The sequence below is a fragment of the Rutidosis leptorrhynchoides genome, chromosome 6 (assembly GCF_046630445.1).
Source record: "Rutidosis leptorrhynchoides isolate AG116_Rl617_1_P2 chromosome 6, CSIRO_AGI_Rlap_v1, whole genome shotgun sequence".
NCBI lineage: Eukaryota > Viridiplantae > Streptophyta > Magnoliopsida > Asterales > Asteraceae > Rutidosis > Rutidosis leptorrhynchoides.
The window spans coordinates 408,545,817-408,568,842 of record NC_092338.1 but is presented as its reverse complement, the minus strand read 5'-3'; the positions used below and the strand labels follow the sequence as shown (position 1 = coordinate 408,568,842).

Below are 23,026 nucleotides of genomic sequence, written 5' to 3'. Positions count from 1 at the left end.
GAGAGTTTAGAGAAAACTATTTTCAAGTTTCTATGAAATAATGAAACATATTGAATTCTATTTTTAATAGATTTTTGAATTATTAAAGTGAATTATTAAAGTATGAATTATTAAAGTGAATTATTAAAGTATGAATTATTAAAGTGAATTATTAAAGTGTGAATTATTAAAGTATGAATTATTAAAGTGAATTATTAAAGTATGAATTATTAAAGTTAAAGTAAAGTAAAAATAAAGTAAAGGTAAAGTTTAAGTATAGTAAAAGTATAAAACTATGTACGTATAATACGCGTATAAATATATATAATATTAATTTAAATCGTTATATATATTTAATAAAATAAAATATAAATATCGTTATCTTTATCATACTAGTTAAGTAATGAGTTGTCAAAAGTGGTTCTAGATATTTATAAAAGTTATATACGTTTTAATAATAAAGTTCTTTTTAAACTGAAAACGTTTTTGTACGTTTGAAACTAAATAGATCAATCGAGTCTTTATGAGATTCAATCTTCCACTATCCTTTGTCTAGTTCTCAATGATTGACAATTTGTTCATATTTATAAATCACTTTACCATTATCCGAATATTGTTAAAATGAAAAGATTTCTCAAATCAACGTGGGCCTTTCAACAGAGACTTGTAATCATAATTCAATATATCTGATAATTCAATCATTTGATCTTATCTTCTAATTCCATTGATAAACATTTTGAAACAGACACAATATATAAAGTATTTAATCTAATATTTTATTTACGTTTCAAGTTATAATATATATACACATATACATATATAATCATATTCGTTTAATGGTTCGTGAATCGTTGGAACTTGGTCGAGGTTGAATGAATGTATGAACATAGTTTAAAATTCTTGAAATTTAACTTAACAAATATTGCTTATCGTGTCGGAAACATATAAAGATTAAAGTTTAAATTTGGTTGGAAATTTCCGGGTTGTCACAGGTCTGATCCCGCTCGTTCCATCTTCCTCGTCGCCGGATTCGGTTCGGAACGGTCCGGTGTTGTTGCCGCCTTAGTGACTTTAGGGTTGTTAAGCCCCAAAAGATTGGTCTCCTGGAGTAATATTCTCGGTTGGTGCCCGATCATCCGTATGGTAGGGTTTTGACAGGTTAGGGTTTCCGAGCTGATTGCTGTTTGGGTTTGCTTGGTTGTGCTGGCCAACGGGGATATGATTTGGGTTTCTGGTTGATGCGGTCTCGGGGTGGGTGTTCTTGGGTTGCCCGGCGAGCGATTTGGGTTCGGTGTTATTTGTTTGGGGTTAATGCGGTTTGGTGGGTGGGCTCGTGGATTGTTGTTCGCTGTTGCTGACTTCGGTTCAGGTGAGGACTTTTTTCACGATTCAGTGGTCTAGGCACCGGTTACTTCACAAAGCAGCAACATCTGGTCATTGTTGTTGTACTAATGGTCATTGTTGTTGTACTAATGTTATTGTAATAGGGTAATTTTCACGGTCATAGTTCACATTTGAACACTTGTGGTATCGTCTTAATCTGTCAATGTACAACTCTTGTAACGGTCTAGATCATCGGGTCTATTTTTCTTTATTTATAATATTACGTTTTTCGGCAAAAAAAAAAAAAAAAGGAAGACGTGTAGTAATTTGAGAGTACATATTTTTGATGCGTAAGCAAAATTATAGTCACGTGTCATTCGACCATGGTTTCGGCCTTTGGTATGAAAATCAAAGGATGGGCCTTGGTGTGAAATGAGACTCCTAACAAAGTAACAAGGTTCATTTGGACTAGAAAGAGAATATCTGGGTGACAGCCCGCCCGGGTAACTTAGACCGGTTATAAGGCATCAGATCCTTCGTTACTCACCATTTAACGCCTGTAAAATCCTTGTTAACATCGAAATAACGCCCATAATCTTGAAATAGCCAGATTCTGTTAACTTATGAATATGATATGATTTGTTAATAATCATTTAGTTGGTTTTGTAGTCATTCACGAGAAATTTGAAATGAACTAAGATGTGTATAAATAGGTATATAAGGGGGATCGAGATAAAGGATCTCAAAGTTGGTTGATTGGTACAAAGTTGCAAGGTTTCTTACTATATTAAGGCCTTTTGTTATACGCGCACATGTAGCGACCCGACAAAATCGTCATTGACGGCGCCATCTACTTAGGTCCCGTTACGTGGTCATAAGTCTTTAAAACAACGTTTGACCAAAAGATATGTCGCATTCATTTCAAATGTAAAGATTGTTCAAAGTTTACAAGAATAGTTCCACCACAAGTTACGATACAAAGTTTTAAGTACAAATGAAACTTATGCGACACAATTTAAAAGTAGCCAAAAGACGCTCCATGTATGCATATATACTCGACACCCAATGCAAGTATCAAAATAATGAGCGGAAGCATGTATCATGTATCGTTCAAGGACCTGAGAAAAACATAGAAATCTGTCAACGAAAACGTTGGTGAAATCATAGGTTTAAGTAAGTAAGTACAAATGAACCACAAGATTTGCAACCATGAGATAATAGTAATACATTCCAAAAGTTTGTTTCACGAGCACCCAATTATCAATGCTTAACATTCCTTCCATAGAACCCCATCACAATAGTGTTAGAACATACACTGTTTCTCGAAAATACATTTCATTCGTAAACGGTAGCGAACCGTTTGAATGAGGGTTTGTCAAACCCATATGGCCATATAACATAAGTTCTCGCTTACACCCGGCAAGTGTAACTAATGATAATCGAATTGAGGATTTTTGTTCAAACTCGTATGTAGAATGTTTGTTTTCCTGTACTTGTGTTCACTTAGTAAAAAGAAACGTTTATGTTTTTCTCATCCCAAATGTAAGTGCAAAAGAGTAAAAGTGGGACTATGATCTCACCTTGAGTGCACGTACGAAAAGTACTTCACAAAATAACGTGTGCGAAGGATAGTGCTAGTCTTGACCTAAACAAATAGGTCGTATCAATAACGGTAAACACGATAGGTCAAAGATGTTCAATTAGTCCTATGGCTCGTTACGACTCGATTATGTAGCATGTGAAATCAAATTGTCAAGTTTCATGCAAGATACAAGTATATAAACAAGTTAGGAAGGTTGCATAATCATTTGGTTAAGTTTGACAAAAGGTCAAACTTTGGTCGGTCAAAGTCAACGAAAAAATCAACACGTTCGGGTCGGGTCCCGAACTATTTTTCTGAGGTTTTTAATCATGTATGAGCATGTTAGAACAAGTTACATGTGAATCGGAGGTGCGTAGCATAGCAAACATTATTCGAAAATTGACAAAGTTGGACAGACCACTTTGGCGCGCCGCGCGGGTATATGGCGCGCCGCGCCATTACCTGTGCAGAGAATTCTGGCAGTTTTTAAGTTTTATGCACGAACCTAACTTCAAACAATCACCATTTATGATCCGCAAACAATCAAGACAAGTATCTTATACCGTTGGGAAGGTAATTTGACGAGGAAAACAACTAAACACATTTCATCAATCAATCTACCTATTACAACAACCAAAACCGCATCTAATGCTTAACATTAACCGCATACAAGTTCATAAATGCAATTCAATGATTCGGGCAACCAATTTACATGAATGATATGCCGTTTCGAAGGTAATCAAGCATACAATCCAACTAAACACTTACCAATAATAATCCATGGCATTCAATGCATCAAAAGTCCATTTCAAGTTCATCAAACCCTAACCCAAATTCACCAAAATCAATAATCAAGTTCATGAAGTTTTCTAAGGCAACCTACACATCAAATTGAAGCTAGTGATACTAGGAACACAATTAGAACATGAACTTTTCACATCTAACAACATATGATCATCCAAAATTCAAGAACAACGCACCAAAATTCAAGTTCATGCTAGTTACACTAAAACAACGAGATCGAGCATATAAATTACACACACGACATCACAATGAGCCATAGACACTAACTAACACCATTTCAAGTCAAAAACACGAATTTAGTGAAATCTAGAGTTTTAGAAATGTTACCCAAACGAGATGAAGTTGGTACCAAAATGAAGAGGATGAAGAGAGGATTACGAATATGTAATTTATTTTGTTGTAAGCCTCCTAGATCGGATTTAGATGATGATTGAATGAATTTGGTAATGGTGTGTGTGTTCTTGCTAGAGAGAAAGAGAGAGAGATGGAGATGATAATGAATGAGTGAAAGGGGTTTGACCCTTTGACCTAGTCAAGGGTTTGATCCCTTGTCAAGTTTAGTCCCTCAACTTTCGTTCGGGTGCGTGAATTACCTAAACGAGATAATTTAAAACGCGTATCAACGGGAGATGTTATAAACATATAACGGACTTTATATTAGTATAACAGAAAAGTAAATGGAAAAAGGCGGGATGTTACATTACCTACTCCTTAAAAGAAATTTCGTCCCGAAATTTAAGTAGGCGTAGTAGTCGTTGTTTCTTCCTCGAGATCTTGCGTTTTCGAATTCACGAATAGATGAGGATACTTCCTTTGCATTTGATCTTGTCTTTCCCAAGTAAACTCAGGTCCCCTTTTGGCGTTCCAACGGACTTTAACAATCGGGATTCGGCTTTGTTTCAATGTCTTGACGGAGGTGTCCACAATTTCAACCGGTTCCTCCACAAAATGAAGTTTGTCATCAATAGTAAGTTCCTCGAGAGGAATGACGATATCGGGTTCGGCAAGACACTTTTTCAAGTTAGATACATGGAAGGTAGGATGAACGGAGTTCAATTGAGGCGGAAGATCTAAACGATACGCAACGGTTCCAATACGCTCCAAGATTTCGAAAGGACCAATATACCTTGGATTCAGCTTCCCGCGTTTCTCAAAACGGATTACACCTTTCCAAGGCGCGACTTTTAACATTACTCGGTCACCGACTTGAAATTCAAGATCGTTGCGTCGTTTGTCGGTATAGCTCTTTTGACGACTTCGGGCCGTCCTAAGCCTATCTCGGATTTGAACGATTTTCTCGGTGGTTTCGTGAATGAGTTCGGGTCCGGTGATTTGTACGTCGCCTACTTCGGCCCAACAAAGAGGTGAACGACATTTTCGGCCATATAGCGCTTCAAAAGGTGCGGCTTTAATACTCGCGTGATAACTATTGTTGTAAGAGAACTCGGCGAGAGGTAAGTGCTTGTCCCAAGCTTTTCCGAAATCAACCACGCAAGCTCGTAACATGTCCTCTAAGGTTTGAATTGTACGTTCGCTTTGTCCATCGGTTTGAGGATGATATGCGGTGCTCATGTCTAAACGCGTTCCCAACGCTTCTTGCAATGTACGCCAAAATCTAGAAACGAAACGGCCATCTCGGTCGGAGATAATCGATAAAGGTACACCGTGTCGGGCTACGATCTCCTTAATGTAAAGTTGTGCAAGTTTCTCCATTTTGTCCGTTTCTTTCATGGCCAGGAAGTGTGCGGATTTGGTGAGACGGTCAACAATAACCCAAATGGTATCATAACCGCCCGTCGTTTTTGGTAGTTTGGTGATAAAATCCATCGTTATTCTTTCCCACTTCCATTGCGGGATCTCGGGTTGTTGAAGTAGTCCGGACGGTCTTTGGTGTTCGGCTTTGACTTTGGAACATGTCAAACACTTGGAAACATAAGTAGCTACGTCCCTTTTGATGTTCGGCCACCAATATAGCTGTTTAAGGTCGTGGTACATCTTATTGGCACCGGGGTGAATCGAGTATCGTGACTTATGGGCTTCGTCTAAAATAAGGCTTCGTAGGTCCCCATAACTAGGCACCCAAATCCTTCCGGCGTAATATCGGAGTCCGGTCTCCCTAATTTCGAATCGAGAGACTAGAATGTTCAAGAGCTCGTGTGAAAGGTTTTCATCCTTGAGAGCCTCATCTTGGGCTACCCGAATTTGGCTATTAAGGTTCGTGTGAATGGTGATGTTTAAGGCTCGGACACGAAGAGGCACCGCTCTTTCTTTTCGACTTAAGGCATCGGCTACTACATTTGCCTTCCCGGGATGGTAACGAAGCTCGCAATCGTAATCGTTTAAGGTTTCAATCCACCTACGTTGTCTCATGTTTAGTTGCTTTTGATCGAAAATGTGTTGGAGACTTTTGTGGTCGGTGAAGATAGTACTTTTTGTTTCCTAAAGATATTGTCTCCACATTTTAAGTGCGAAGACAACGGCTCCAAGTTCGAGATCATGAGTCGTGTAATTCCGTTCATGAATTTTTAGTTGTCGAGAGGCATAAGCAATGACTTTCTTCCGTTGCATCAATACACATCCAAAACCATGTTTCGAGGCATCGCAATATACAACAAAATCATCATTGCCTTCGGGAAGTGACAAGATAGGAGCGGTGGTTAGCTTTGTCTTCAAGATTTGAAACGCGGATTCTTGCTCGGTCGCCCAAATGAATTTCTTTCCCTTGTGAGTTAAAGCGGTTAGAGGACGAGCAACCAAAGAAAAATCCTTGATGAATCTACGGTAGTATCCGGCGAGACCCAAGAATTGACGAATGTGAGTAGGAGTAGTAGGAGTCTCCCATTTGCTAATGGCTTCGATTTTCGTTGGATCGACTTTAATACCTTGGTCACTTACAACATGACCAAGAAATTGAACTTCCTTTAACCAAAATTCACACTTGGAGAATTTGGCATAGAGTTGTTCTTGTCTTAAAAGTTCAAGCACAAGTCGGAGGTGTTCCTCGTGTTCTTCTTCGCTTTTTGAATAGACTAAAATATCATCGATGAACACGATAACGAATTTGTCAAGATACGGTTTGCACACGCGGTTCATAAGATCCATGAACACCGCCGGTGCGTTAGTGAGACCAAATGGCATTACAAGAAATTCATAACTACCATAACGAGTTCGGAAAGCGGTTTTGGAGACATCTTCCCCCTTAACCCTTAATTGATGATAACCCGAGCGGAGATCGATTTTCGAATATACACAAGACCCTTGTAGTTGATCAAAGAGGTCATCGATGCGAGGAAGAGGATATCGGTTCTTAACCGTCAATTTATTTAGTTCACGATAATCAATGCACATTCGTAGGGATCCGTCTTTCTTTTTAACAAACAAAATCGGAGCGCCCCAAGGTGAATGGCTAGGTTGGATAAAACCACGATCAAGTAGTTCTTGGATTTGACTTTGCAATTCTTGCATTTCGGATGGAGCGAGTCTATATGGTGCACGTGCTACGGGTGCGGCTCCCGGGATAAGATCGATTTGGAATTCTACCGGTCGATGAGGTGGAAGACCCGGCAATTCGTCAGGAAATACATCGGAAAAGTCACTAACAATTGGCACATCATCGATATGCTTATCATCGGACTCGACTTTCTTAACGTGGGCAAGGATCGCAAAACAACCCTTACGGAGTAGTTTTTTAACTTTAAGGCACGAAATGAGGTTGAGTCTGGTTTAACTCTTATCGCCATAAACAATCAAAGGTTCACCATTCTTGATAGGAATTCGGATTGCGTTAAGATCACAAAGGATGTGAGATTTCGTTTTGACTAACCAATTCATACCGATTATTACATCAAAGCTTCCTAGTTCTATGGGTATCAAGTCAATTTCAAATTCTTTACCCAAAATGTTTATCGTACACCCCCGGTAATATGTGTCGGCACTTAATAGTTTCCCGTTAGCCACTTCAATGGTATAAATGGTATCTAATGGAAGAGGTGGAGTGCTAAAATAATGAGTCAAAGTCTTGGATACAAAGCATTTATCGGCACCCGAATCAAATAAGCAAGAGACATAAGAATTGTTGAGAAGAAACGTACCCGTGACTAGTTCAGTGTCATCCCGGGCTTCCTCGGTGTTGATGTTGAAAGCTCGGCCGCGCGTATTGGAGTTATCTTTCTTCTTTGGGCATGCATTTCTATAATGACCCGTTTGGCCACATTCGTAACAAGTGCCCGTCTTTGGTGCATTGGGCCACTTTCGAGCGACGGGAGTGGCACTTTTACAATCGTTGGCCTTATGACCAACTCCTTGACACCGGTGGCAAATTAACTTACTACATTCGCCAAAGTGATGTTTGTTGCATTTGTTGCAAAGAGGTAGGTTCCCGGCATAACCTTTCTTGCCGTCGGAGGTGTAAGGCTTCTTAGCAAAGTTGTTGTTGCTTGATTGGGAGGGTTCCCACTTTCTTTTGTTGTCGCCCGATTTATCCTCGGCCTTAGGTGCCGGAACTACGATTTCGTCAACCGTTTCTATCAATTTGCTGGCCATGTTCAAAGCTTCTTGATGATTAGTGGGTTTGGATGACATTACTCCGTGTTTGATACTCTTTGGAAGACCATCCATGTAAAGTTCAACCCTTAAAGCTTCGGGGTTCACAAGATTTGGGCACATCAAGGCTAGTTCGGAAAATCGTTGATTGTAAGCCTTGAGATCATTTCCGATCGCCTTTAAAGTTCTTAGCTCTTGTTCGAGCCTTCGGGTTTCTTCACGAGGGAAATATTCGACAATCATCTTTTCCCTCAAGTCGGCCCAAGAGAGGGCGTGAGCTTCATCGGTACCCACCGATTGTACATAAGTATTCCACCATGTAAGAGCGACACCGGCGAAGGTGTGAGTGGAGTATTTGACCTTGTCTTGGTCCCGACAACCGCTTATGCTAAAGACGGCTTCCGTTTGCTCAAACCATCGGGTGAGCACGACCGGTCCCCCGGTTCCATCAAAAGTGTGAGGTTTGCACCCCATGAAAGCTTTATAGGAGCATCCCTCGTTTGAGTTTCCGGCCCCATTGTTGTTGTTGTTGTTGTTGTTGTGGTTGTTATTATTGTTGTTGTTGGATGAGTGACCGGCCATGGCCGCATCTACGGCGATAGCTATCATCCGTTCGAGAGCTTGTTCGGGGGTTTCATTGCGGCGTACACGACGAGGGGCCATTGTTCCTTCAAGACACAAGAATATCATTGATTAGTATTCTCAATAATACTAACCGTGATATAGAATAAAGATAAAGAGAAGTTTTTCCTCGACTCGCCTTAAATTCTTTATGCCATAATGTCGGAACGTTCATATGAGTCACCGTAATATAATCCCGGAAATTATATTACCCTGATTCATATGTGCATTCGACATTATTCTATAAAGTCAAGGTGGCGTGTCAATCAAATTAAACAACGTGAGATTAAGATGAACTAAGAGTAGATATGAGTAGAAGTGTTCAAGTATAAATGCACAAGTAGTCAAGTAATTTCTACTTCAAGTCTATATGCCGGTTGTAGTCTAGACTCACCAATGTACCCTATGACTCGAGGTTGACACCAATGAACTCTAAATCCCTACAACCAACGCTCTGATACCATCTGTAGCGACCCGACAAAATCGTCATTGACGGCGCCGTCTACTTAGGTCCCGTTACGTGGTCATAAGTCTTTAAAACAACGTTTGACCAAAAGATATGTCGCATTCATTTCAAATGTAAAGATTGTTCAAAGTTTACAAGAATAGTTCCACCACAAGTTACGATACAAAGTTTTAAGTACAAATGAAACTTATGCGACACAATTTAAAAGTAGCCAAAAGACGCTCCATGTATGCATATATACTCGACACCCAATGCAAGTATCAAAATAATGAGCGGAAGCATGTATCATGTATCGTTCAAGGACCTGAGAAAAACATAGAAATCTGTCAACGAAAACGTTGGTGAAATCATAGGTTTAAGTAAGTAAGTACAAATGAACCACAAGATTTGCAACCATGAGATAATAGTAATACATTCCAAAAGTTTGTTTCACGAGCACCCAATTATCAATGCTTAACATTTCTTCCATAGAACCCCATCACAATAGTGTTAGAACATACACTGTTTCTCGAAAATACATTTCATTCGTAAACGGTAGCGAACCGTTTGAATGAGGGTTTGCAAACCCATATGGCCATATAACATAAGTTCTCGCTTACACCCGGCAAGTGTAACTAATGATAATCGAATTGAGGATTTTTGTTCAAACTCGTATGTAGAATGTTTGTTTTCCTGTACTTGTGTTCACTTAGTAAAAAGAAACGTTTATGTTTTTCTCATCCCAAATGTAAGTGCAAAAGAGTAAAAGTGGGACTATGATCTCACCTTGAGTGCACGTACGAAAAGTACTTCACAAAATAACGTGTGCGAAGGATAGTGCTAGTCTTGACCTAAACAAATAGGTCGTATCAATAACGGTAAACACGATAGGTCAAAGATGTTCAATTAGTCCTATGGCTCGTTACGACTCGATTATGTAGCATGTGAAATCAAATTGTCAAGTTTCATGCAAGATACAAGTATATAAACAAGTTAGGAAGGTTGCATAATCATTTGGTTAAGTTTGACAAAAGGTCAAACTTTGGTCGGTCAAAGTCAACGAAAAAGTCAACACGTTCGGGTCGGGTCCCGAACTATTTTTCTGAGGTTTTTAATCATGTATGAGCATGTTAGAACAAGTTACATGTGAATCGGAGGTGCGTAGCATAGCAAACATTATTCGAAAATTGACAAAGTTGGACAGACCACTTTGGCGCGCCGCGCGGGTATATGGCGCGCCGCGCCATTACCTGTGCAGAGAATTCTGGCAGTTTTTAAGTTTTATGCACGAACCTAACTTCAAACAATCACCATTTATGATCCGCAAACAATCAAGACAAGTATCTTATACCGTTGGGAAGGTAATTTGACGAGGAAAACAACTAAACACATTTCATCAATCAATCTACCTATTACAACAACCAAAACCGCATCTAATGCTTAACATTAACCGCATACAAGTTCATAAATGCAATTCAATGATTCGGGCAACCAATTTACATGAATGATATGCCGTTTCGAAGGTAATCAAGCATACAATCCAACTAAACACTTACCAATAATAATCCATGGCATTCAATGCATCAAAAGTCCATTTCAAGTTCATCAAACCCTAACCCAAATTCACCAAAATCAATAATCAAGTTCATGAAGTTTTCTAAGGCAACCTACACATCAAATTGAAGCTAGTGATACTAGGAACACAATTAGAACATGAACTTTTCACATCTAACAACATATGATCATCCAAAATTCAAGAACAACGCACCAAAATTCAAGTTCATGCTAGTTACACTAAAACAACGAGATCGAGCATATAAATTACACACACGACATCACAATGAGCCATAGACACTAACTAACACCATTTCAAGTCAAAAACACGAATTTAGTGAAATCTAGAGTTTTAGAAATGTTACCCAAACGAGATGAAGTTGGTACCAAAATGAAGAGGATGAAGAGAGGATTACGAATATGTAATTTATTTTGTTGTAAGCCTCCTAGATCGGATTTAGATGATGATTGAATGAATTTGGTAATGGTGTGTGTGTTCTTGCTAGAGAGAAAGAGAGAGAGATGGAGATGATAATGAATGAGTGAAAGGGGTTTGACCCTTTGACCTAGTCAAGGGTTTGATCCCTTGTCAAGTTTAGTCCCTCAACTTTCGTTCGGGTGCGTGAATTACCTAAACGAGATAATTTAAAACGCGTATCAACGGGAGATGTTATAAACATATAACGGACTTTATATTAGTATAACGGAAAAGTAAATGGAAAAAGGCGGGATGTTACAGCACAGGGGTTTAAAATGGATTTGGGCTTGAAATGTGTGTAAAACACAAGCCGTTTGCACTCCGTTTTGCTGTTATTACTGTTGCTGTTTTGTTTGCAGGAAGCAAACTGAATAGCTTACTGCTTCTGATTTCTGTTAATCGCTTTGCTGTTTTTGATTTCTGTTTTGGTTTACGCATTTTATTTTTATATAGAACCTGTAATATGTTTGTTTCGTACCCATATTCTTACGAACAACACCTTGAATTTAGTAAGTTTATGTATGTTCCAAAAACAGGTGGCGTCAGCTTGGCCGAACCTGTTACATATGACTAAAAACATACTATGAATCTAATAGCAAGTATAGTTAATCGACTTTTAACTTGTGTAACATATCTGACCCACCTCGGCCGTTTCAGTTTTAGAAACTTCGCTTACATTTGATCAGTTTGCACCCCAATTTCATACGTAGGAGCTTATTATTCGATTCATTGAGAGATCTTACATGTTTTATTAAAAGGATATATATATATAATATTAATAAATAGAAAAGCATTAGTTAGGAAAGTTATAATGCATAATTACGATATGTGGATGTGACATATAAATGAAAGGATGAACTAAAACTGGTTGGGTAAAAAGGTGCCAAAACTCATTATAAAAGCATCAGTTGTGGATATCATTTTAGCCTACTACAGAAATATCTACTCAAAATCAGATGAAAATTACTTTATTTTAGAGGCTCAAAAATCAGATTATCGGGGGATTTCAGGTCTATACCTTTAATGAAATACATATGATGTATATAGTGGAAGTGTACACCTCAAAATCCGGTGACACTTGCGTATAATGCACGATTTTAAGCGTTCGAAATAGTGTCTTTGGAACCAAAGGGCTTCTGACATAGCAATATCAAAGAAATTTATCAACCTTGAGGTTGTAAGTTCGAGCCCCATCATGGACAAAAATGGTGTATGTGTTTGTTGTTCCGGAAAAAAATTGGTATCTTTGAAGCTATAGGTCTCACTCTGTAAACCTCACGAGTAACAATTAGACATGACAAGAACATGTTAGCGTGTTAATATATTAATATTAATATATAATATATAACCTTGAAGGTGTGTGTATAAATTCAGTAACTCTACAAATAATCTAGTAACCGAGGTCATAATAAACTTTTTTTCATTCCTCGTCTCTGAACTTGACATCAATTTTGACTCCTCGTCACTTTTCTTTTTTTTGTGCATCTCTCGTTCCTAATGTATCACAATTCTATATCCCTCGTCCTCCCGTCTACTTTCTGTCTATTTCAGCCGTTAAGTCAAACATGTGCAAAGCATGTGAGGGTACTTTAGTCTTTTTATTTTATTTCTTTTCTTTATTATTTAACTTATCTTTTCACCATCATCCTTATCATCTCAAATTAACCATCCCCAAATTAAAAACCCTAATTTTATACTTCTATATAATCAAATACCAAACCTATCTTCAACCCCCACCACCGCCACCATCTTCAACCACCACCACAAATCAAATTCATCAATTAATGTTTCTCATCTCAAATTGATTCCAAAAAAAACATTCCCAATTCTTCACAATTGAACCCATATCAATTTAGGATTTTCTCCCCCTTAAATCGAGCATGTTTTTTCTCCAAATCATACGCAAAATCTATAAAACTTTAATCAAACATCCTCTTTCAATTACGCCATCAAATCTAATTAAAAGGGATCAAACCTGCAAGTTGAATACCTGCAAGTTTAAATAGCCTCCTGGTTCTAATTGTAAAAAATCAACAAAATAAATTCATAACTCAAATCTTACCAATTTAATCACCAACTAAAATACAGACAATATCGATAGTTGCAAAATCCAATTTAAAAATCTTACCAATTTACACACTTACACACACCTGCATACAGATACAATATCGATAGTTGCAAATTCCAATTTACAAATCTTACCAATTTACACACTTACACACACCTGCATTCGATCTGTTTTTTCTTAGCTCACACACCTTCAAATCCATTCGATCTGTTTTTTCTTAGCTCACAAATCCATTTGGAAGCACTTCAACCACCACCACCGCCGTCTACAACCACCCATTTTCGTTTTTAGATCTGAAATAATTTAAAGGATTTCTGGATTTGACTTCGATCCAACGTCATACGATGGTGGTTACGACATCACCCTCACCTATGGCCGCCGTCTTCCACCGTCGAAAGAATCTTGCTATGCTTGATTCGGATATCGCCGTCAAAGGAGGAGTAGGATTCGGACGGCAGTGAGTGGTGATGAAGTTCCAATCTTTATGCTTGATATGATTCGTGGGAACAATTTAATTGGTTTTGGCTTTGTTTTTTTTTTTTTTTTTTTTTTTTGGGTTTAAATATGATGAACTATGGTGAAGAAAAAGCTGCTGGATATTTTTTGGTGAAAAAAAAATTATAACGATGGTGTGGTGGTGATATAGATAATGAAGTTTGGATTAAAATGACCTTTTTACCCTCACATGCTTTGCACATGCTTGACTTAACGGCTGAAATAGGCATAAAGTAGACGGGAGGACGAGGGATATAGAATTGTGATACATTAGGGATGAGGGATGTACAAAAAAAAGAAAAGGGACGAGGAGTCAAAATTGATGTCAAGTTCAGGGACGATGAATGAAAAAAAGTCGTCATAATATACTCATAAGAGATCTTATATCATAAGAGATTTTATGTTCAAACCTTACTAGCAACATACCATTGGGTAACTATGGGAAAGAGTCAGAAACGACAGTCTTTTAACCCAATTAGACCACACACTTTTGAGTTAACATTGTTCCAAAACATATGTTTCGGCAGGGATATGCAAGCCCTGTGTTGACTTTGTCAACCCATCCAGCGGTCCCCCGTAGCCCACTGGAGCTTGGCGAAACACCTTCACCCATAAATCACCACAATATGCCAGCGCCCAGATTCGAGCCTGCGTGAAGTCATTGTTCCAACACTTACATATGTGGGAGCGATGAGATCACAAAGGTCGGGTACCGTTGAAGCAATGCTTCGTTGGTAATTTTGAGTTAACATGCCACCTCCCAAGGAATTTGAATAGGGAAAACATTATCCTTATGGTGCAACCTAAGAAATAAAGTTGGGTTCCAATATATTTTGTCCTCGAAACCTTATTTGCATTGCTTCTTTAACACCAAACTTTTCATTGTTAATTTCTTTTTTTATATTCGTCTAAAAAAGCGATTACTTTTCATTGTCAATGAGAACCTTTTTCCCAACCTAATAAATATCATAGCCTCATTCCCATCTCAACCCATCACCACTTGCTAATATACAATTATAAAAAACAAATAAACTCCGTACAAAACATGACTTACTTTATGTGATCAAGTAGTCAGATTCTCATAACATATAAAGGGCATGGCTTTCTTGATGTTTGGTTTCTATTGAAGTAGGCTTTGTATGTTACCTTTTTAAGTCTGGTTTTTGGTTTCGAGAGCGAAAAATGAGTGTTCCTGAAACACCAACCATCGACTATCATCCGTACTCTCATGCACTTCAAATTAGAGTTTATCAAGCTTTTATATTCTCAATTCCAATCCTGTTTTCAATCATACTTTTCCTTTTGTTCTACTTGTTTTATCTCAAAAGAAGGGCTTATGCTCTCTCTACTGCTCCACCAACACCTCCAACTTCTACTTTCAATTATGCTACTTCATTTCTCCCCATGGTAATGAATCATATGTGAAAATGATCATATATAGTTTGTAATATGTTCTGTTTTCTATGATGAAATTGATCTTTTGAAAAAACTTGGTGAATTTTGTTTCAATAGAAGACAATTTAGGTAGTTCACTAGTAGTACTTCCTAGTGTAACACGCAAATGATCATGAGATAATTCAGTTAGATCAGAGTAAAAATATACATTTTACAAGCTTGGTAGTTCTACAAGAAATTAATTCAATCATATCCTTGATTATATGCCTAACATGGCTTTTACTTGATTTAAATAGTAATGTCACATGCTAATTTTATGTTTATGATCATGATTGACAGCCTCATGTAATGGGATTGAAAGGCGGTCTCAAGGATAAGCTCCCAAAGGTTGTGTTTGATGAATATTTAAAAGCAAAGGATTCAGTGTAAGCTTACTACGAGTAGTTAACTAACATGCTTTATTGTATGTTGTATGTCTAATTAAATAAAATACTTAATATTGATACACCAATATTACTGTATTATTATATAGTATATCATTGAAATGTGACAAAATATATTGGTTACACTAAGTATGTCATACTACATAACAACATAACAATAAATGAAAGGTGTGTTTGTTTACATTTTAATTAAATGGTTCAATACCTCTGAATGATATATGATGTTGAATGGTTCAGCATTCAGTGCTGAACCATTTAGAGTTGAACTACTCTCTTAACTATTAAGCACCTGAATTTTCTGTAATATCCTCCTCAAATCATATCCAAGACACTTAACAAACAATTATATTGAATTTTTTATTCATTTAACACGTTAATAAAGTAACTCAGGGGCAGAACATAAGGTATTCCAAAGGGGGTGCCCGTCCCCCCTGGATTTAACGGGAAAAAAAAATTTACACTAATTTTTTTTTTTTTACCAAAAAATAAAGTTTTTTTTAGTGTTTGCCCCTGCTGACAATGAATACTTTATTAAATTTTTAGACTCGCCTACTCTGTAGTCGGGTTCAAGTTCCACCGCTGAAGTAACTTTAACTAGTTTATATCCTTCATTCAAAATAATTATTAAACAACTTATTTTCATTCAGAACCAAGTTTATTTAAAGACTTCAAATCATTCAGATTATGAACCATTTAGCGCTAAAACGTTAAGTTTTATCAAACGCAACCGAACTATGAAACGACATAAATAATACTATTATTTTATTTTATATTCAGTGATGTAGATTTACCCATATATTATTCTATTAGAACATAGAATTCTAATTAATAGCCTTTCTTTTATCTCAAAAGTACGTGCGAATGTAAATGGAATTATTATTATTTTCTGATGATGAATGATGTTCATAAAACTAAAGTAGAATCTAATATATGTGCCAGAGTGCCATTCATCTTCAGGGGCTAGGGTACATATGCTCGCAATCACTATCATTATATTATTTATATTATATTTATATTTATATTTTATATACAATATATAATATAATATATAATTTAATTATGAAAGTGAAATATGCCAATATGGGCAATATATAAAGTCAAAAAAACAATAGTGAATAGGTCGGTTTATATTGGTTGAGGTGATTAAAATATTTTTAACAAGAAATTAAATACTCTGATGAGGTTCTCCTCGTTCGGGTTACCCGGGGTGAGTAGGGTGAGTATGTTTATTTTGGCTTAGGCGTCTAACCGGATTAATGCATGACCCTTTTCAAACACTCCCCTAGTGTCACTACAAGATTTAAACATGAGACCTTTTACAAGGATCTCATGGCCTCAACCACCATCTTAGTCAAAGTATGCAGAATGTTTTAAGATTTTCTACTAACTTTATAGTATTGATATATGATAAATATGGCAGATGTTGTGTCTGTCTTGGTGAATTTGAGATGAATGAAGAGTTGATCCAAGTACCATCATGCAAGCATGTTTTCCACAAGGAATGTCTTCACCATTGGCTTCAATCCAACTCCACTTGTCCACTCTGTAGATGTTGTGTTTTTTTAGCAGTAGGCCCACTATCACTACCCTTAGGCCCACCACCAGTTCAGCCCAATATTCATTTCAGTGGTGATGGCCCACCAACCCAAAGTATAACATCTACAACACATGAAAGCACTAGCAGAACAACTGTTGTTGATAATAATACTAGTACTATTACTAGTAACTGTTTGAGAGTCTCCCCAATTTCAAATGACACAAGTAATGCTGCACCTAGTTGACTTTATGTGGTTGTACATGCTCAGTGTCAATAGCATCCACTTAATATATTATTAAACTTATTGTTAGTTTTATCATGGACAACTTATATTGAGATACTTCGCTTTGTGACCGTACGAAAAATGTGAAAAAAATGACAATGATTTTGATGGTAACATGCATGGGTGATTGAAGGGGCCCTTAACAGGCCGTTACGAATAAATCTAGGTGATGCATAGTCGAATATTAATTCGACACAGAGTTGATCGAATAGGATATTGCAAACAAATATGGTGATCTAAATCTTTGTATCTTGTATTTGAATTTTTTTTTTTATCATCAATGTACTGATATATGATCATAACAGAGACAGTTATTGCCTGTTAACTGTTATTCCAAGAAGCGGGTAAGTATATGAAAGTTGAAGGTTCATTCTGAACCATCAACAAAATTCAAACATAAACACAATTAGACAAATACACAAGTTAACTTTAACACCACAAGCTCACGCCTACACTCTACAAGTTGATTTCAACAAAGATTTTGCAAACCCTAAATTATTTAAGTACAAAAATTACCTGATTAAATCCAAAGAAGGTTGCTGAGACTAGAAAAATTAGTGTTGAAGATGAAGAATAAACACTCGCTTGTCTCCCAGTCGCTTTTTGATGCCGAACGGTTGAATATGTTAGAATACCAAGAACGACCAAAATTGAAACGATGGTGACTCCGTGCCGTCAGTGAGTTCTCTAGAGAAGAAACTATAATGTCTTTTGAGCAAAAAATCTAATTGGATTATCAATTTAATTATATAAGAGAAATTTGTCAAAACCCACTTAATTGCAAAGTGTTTAACAGTATGCTTACGAATTACCAATGAAGCAGTGCTTCAGTGGTACCCGTTGCTTATGATCCCCGGGCCCGCAGTTGTTATCCCCTTGCCAATAGTGGGGCGCAGGTTCGAATCTCGGCTTGCACGCAATTGTTGGGTATTGGGGGGAGGTATTTTACCGGGCATACTTAGCCCTTACGGGGTGGGCGGTATGGGTGCCGAAGGCACACGGGGTCAGGGTTTCTCCGCCAGTCCAAACCTTTTGCCAGTATGCTTACGAATAATTGTAATTGTCAAAATGCTCTATAAACACGCACCACGCAAACTGCGTGCAAGTCTGTGCGCAGTTCCTCAGTCATTGACTTACCGCAACACACAGACCAACACACAGTGGCGAATCCAGGATAAAACTCAGCGGGGTCCCGAATTTTTTTTCCACAACTAATTATTTTTGACGAGTACTTTATCAGTTGTTTACCTCTAAAAAACTACAGATCTTAAAAATATACGGGGTCTTGTAGTAAAATTTAGTAGTGTCATGTACGATTTTGTACGATTTGAAGAGTACTTCGTAAAAAAAAAAATTAAAAACCAGTGGGGTCATGGGACCCCACTCCTCAACGCCTAGCCTCGCCACTGCCAACACACACAATGCGTGGAGCACGTTCCGTGGTGAGAGTTGCGAGGATGCATGATCGTAGCCAGTAAAAAGAGTAACGACCAAAGCATTACGCACCACACACGGACTTGCACGCACCGTGTGCGGTGCATAGTGCGTATTTATAGGGCAAACCACGTAAATTGTTAAGCACTATACATGGTGTGTGTTCATGGGGACTATTCATGTCAGGGGCGGAGCTATGTTATGTGTACTTGGGGCCCGTGACCCCACTCAACATTTCAGAAACATACTAGTTAAAAGTCTATACACTCGTTTGTTGTCTGGACTTTAATAAGTGACCCCATCAAAAATACACCAGCCCAATAATTTGTATCCTTTAAGCTCAGTTTTAATTAGTTAGCAATCCATAAAACGAGTATGACAAATAGTTTGAGTCAAATGTGTCACGTGTCACTGAACCATGACTTAGTTTAAAATGAGTTTTGAATTGGATCACAATAATCAAAAAGAAACAACTAATCCTTTTATTTTCAATTGACAATAAAAAGTTGCTACGGAGTATTTAAGATGCTCATTTAATTTTCTTTTTATCCCAAATTAATATTAATAATATATAGCACAAAACCGTACAATTACATACGTTTTTATTTAAGTTTTTTAATTGCAGGTATTTTTGAAGAGTCAATTAATTTGCAAAAAATAGTACATTAAACTTGTAATTTTGAAGTTAACTCACGGTATCTTTTAATAAGATTTTATTCATCATATATTGTGTTATTGTTTATTAATATTTAAACTGTTTATTAAATTTCAGGTTTTATGTTTAGTTTAGTTTAGTTTATATCATGTTTATTTTGTATTACGGAGTATATATTAAGATAAAGATTTGTTAACTTAAAGGGATTGACGTCCTTGCTAAAATAAAGGTTAAAATTGAAAAATTTTCATATCGTTATATCTACCAGCTAATAAAGTTTTCTTTTCATTTTACCATTACAACCGCAACGGTTGATAGATGTTTTCTAGAAGCTTGTAAAATCATAGCTTATCAATTAAAACTTTGTTGCTCGGATATTCTTTTGTGACCTCAATGATAAAAATTTCTGGCTCCGCCCCTGATTCATGTCGGGGACTATATTAGTAGTTTTGGATAAACCACATATTTTCGTAGAGCACGTGGTGTCGTGAAGGTGTATTTCGGTGTGAAAAGACATTGAAATTGATAAAGTTGAGGTGTGGTTCGTTGTTCATTTTTCAAAATTTTGGTGAGAGAAAACATGATATGAAATAATAAGAAAATGGATTAAGTAAGAAGAAAAAATAAAATAAAATGGACACCTTGATTCACAATGTCCATTGTTGATACTGAAAAATCGACACTGAAATAGACACTGAGGCGGCGTCAAATAGACTACGTTTCGAGTGTCCATTTCTTAAAATGCTTAAAACTAGGATTAAGAACCCGCGCTTCGCTGCGGTGTTGTTTTCGTCGTTTATCCGTTGGTTAATTAAACGTTTTAAAAACACGGTTAACGATCGGGTATAATGGTAAAAAAAAGTTAAAGAAATTAAAAAGGAAGGAAAAAATGAAGTAAAAGAAAGTTGTAAAACATAACTGGTAAAAATGTCGGGTTTATTTTCTATTAATGGTCGGTTAATTTAACATTTTAAAAAAATGATTAAATTTAAAAAAAATGATTAAGAAAAATGTATGAAAAAGGCTAGATGATAAGAAAGTAAAAAAAATGTTTTAAGGGAAAAAATGTTAGTATAAAAAGTTAGAAATATATATTACGGTCACACTATAGCTTCTATAAAAAGTTGCATCACTATACTACTTCGTATATAAGTTTGGGCTTTTCATTTACTAAAAAAGAATGGGCCCTTTTAAAAATCTTTGAAATAACATGAGTACAACTCGTGATCCAGCCTCTCTTTTAATTTAAGTTTAATACTAAATAACATATAATAATAATAGTAAAAATACTAATACTACTCCATTGTGACGCCCCGTACAAAACCATCGTGTACGGTTCATCAACAACATGATCATTACAAGGTCAAACACTATATGATGTTTGAAAACCAGTTTTGCATTCATAAAAAGATAGCGTTTTACAAAAGATAACGTGCTTCTTATGAATAGAAGCGTTAACATAAGTATGTGACCCAAAGGTCGTTACAAAGCCATTGTTTGAAAAATAATTTAAGTTACAAATGCAAAAGAAAAGTTCCATGATTGAGACATCTCTAAGTAATGCAGCGGAAATCTAACAAGCAGGTCCGTAACAGCAAGTCTATAACACCAAGACAGCAAGTCTAACAGCGAAAGCAACAACGTCTAAGCACCTGAGAAATACACGCTTAAAAAGTCAACACGAATGTTGGTGAGCTATAGTTTGTTTGTAATCAGTAAAGTAATGTAGACCACGAGATTTCAGTGCTTCAAATAACGTTTCAAAACAGTATGATAAAGTATATGCTTAACCGTGGACACCCAGTAACTAACTTAACGTAATAATAATACCCCCTAAAAGTACACTTGGCGAGTACGTATGTCCTCGAAGTATCAAACACCCGTTAAATGCTAGCGCGACTAGCCCGAGTGGGGATGTCAAACCCTATGGATCCATATCTAATATTCGCGTTCACCGGTTCAAAAACCAATGATTAATCGTTACCGTGCTAAGGGGAAAGTTTATGCCGTTATATAACCCACATATATGTAAAGTTTAAGTACTCGTGTCTAGTATGTAAAACATAAAAAGCGCATGTATTCTCAGTCCCAAAAATAGTGTAAGTAAAAAAAGGGAAGCTATAACTCACAGTAAATAAGCAGTAAAAGTCGATATAAAACGTATGCAGGTAGTAAGTCGGTCCGAAAGGTCGTCAACCTAAGTCAAAGGTCATTAGGTCATTATGTTGTCCTAAAAGGGTTAAAAGTGAATAAATTAAGTTTAAGTGTCATCATCAACATCATCATTATCATCATCATTCATCAACACTAAGGTAAGTTTAACAAGAATAGAGATCGAAACAAAAGGCTGACTTCGGACAGCTGTTACGACCTCTATACAAATCAAAAAGACGTGTAGTCAGTGGCCATGGCTCCGTATGTGAGTCCTCTAACCTCTGACCAATTTTCAGAACCTGACTCGTCTTCGTTTGACCGCGGAGACGGTTTAAGTGCGAGTTGGTCAGAAATTTCAGCACAGTGTTACAAAGGCGTAGTGACTTTCGAAAGGCTATAAATCCTAAACCGTATATCGGATTAAGTCGAGGACTAAACGAAAAGTCATCTAATCGAAACGAAATATCTGAAAATAAATTTTCCAGAAGCCCAGGAGTCTGATCAGACCCCGAAAAACAGCAAACAAGTGCTCCAGTGAGGTTCTTGGTGCTTGATGCTCATCAAGGTTCTCATCCTTGATGCTTGTAAGCTTCAAGTGTACAACTCTTTGATATTTTAGCATCACTTTGACCAAGGTTCAACCATCAATACACAACTAAGAGTAAAATCTATCATTCTACAAGTTTTGAACATCAAGATTGCCTCTTTATTGCATAGATCCAATAAAGCTTCAACCTTTGTCCATTTTACACAAGTTTATGCATCTCCATCATATATGATGATGAAGACTTGATCTTTATCAACACAACAAACACAAAAAGGTTCCAAGTAAGTGAGATCTACAATAATAACTTAGATCTCAAGTATTAAGAAAACCCTAAGCTAGAAAGCTTGAATCTTTACAAGATTAATGAGACCATAAGCTAGAAAGCTAAGATCTTTAACAAAACGATGAAAGTAATGAGACCATAAGCTAAAAAGCTAAGATCTTTAACATAATAATGAAACCCTAAGCTAGAAAGCTTGGATCTTTTGTGTTCTTGAAGATCTTGAAGCATAAAGCTTGGATCTTTAAAATACATGAAGATCATAAACACAAGTTTTGATCTTTATAACAAAACAAAGAAATCACAAGCTAGATCTAACAAGTAAATGAAGATTCCAAGCTAGAAAGCTTGAATCTTTCATGTTTTTGAAGGATTCAAACCCAAGTTTGAATCTACAAGATATAACA

At 36.8% G+C, this 23,026-nt stretch overlaps 1 protein-coding gene across 1 annotated transcript; it reads left to right on the top strand.

The window, feature by feature from the left end:
* Positions 1 to 14,902: 14,902 nt before the first annotated feature.
* Positions 14,903 to 17,848, top strand: LOC139855595 (probable E3 ubiquitin-protein ligase RHA4A). The gene is made up of 3 exons (XM_071844834.1): positions 14,903 to 15,298; positions 15,626 to 15,711; positions 17,150 to 17,848. Exons 1-3 carry the CDS (start codon positions 15,074 to 15,076, stop codon positions 17,508 to 17,510), a joined length of 672 nt encoding a protein of 223 aa, XP_071700935.1. The 5' UTR covers positions 14,903 to 15,073; the 3' UTR covers positions 17,511 to 17,848.
* The last annotated feature ends 5,178 nt before the right edge of the window (positions 17,849 to 23,026 follow it).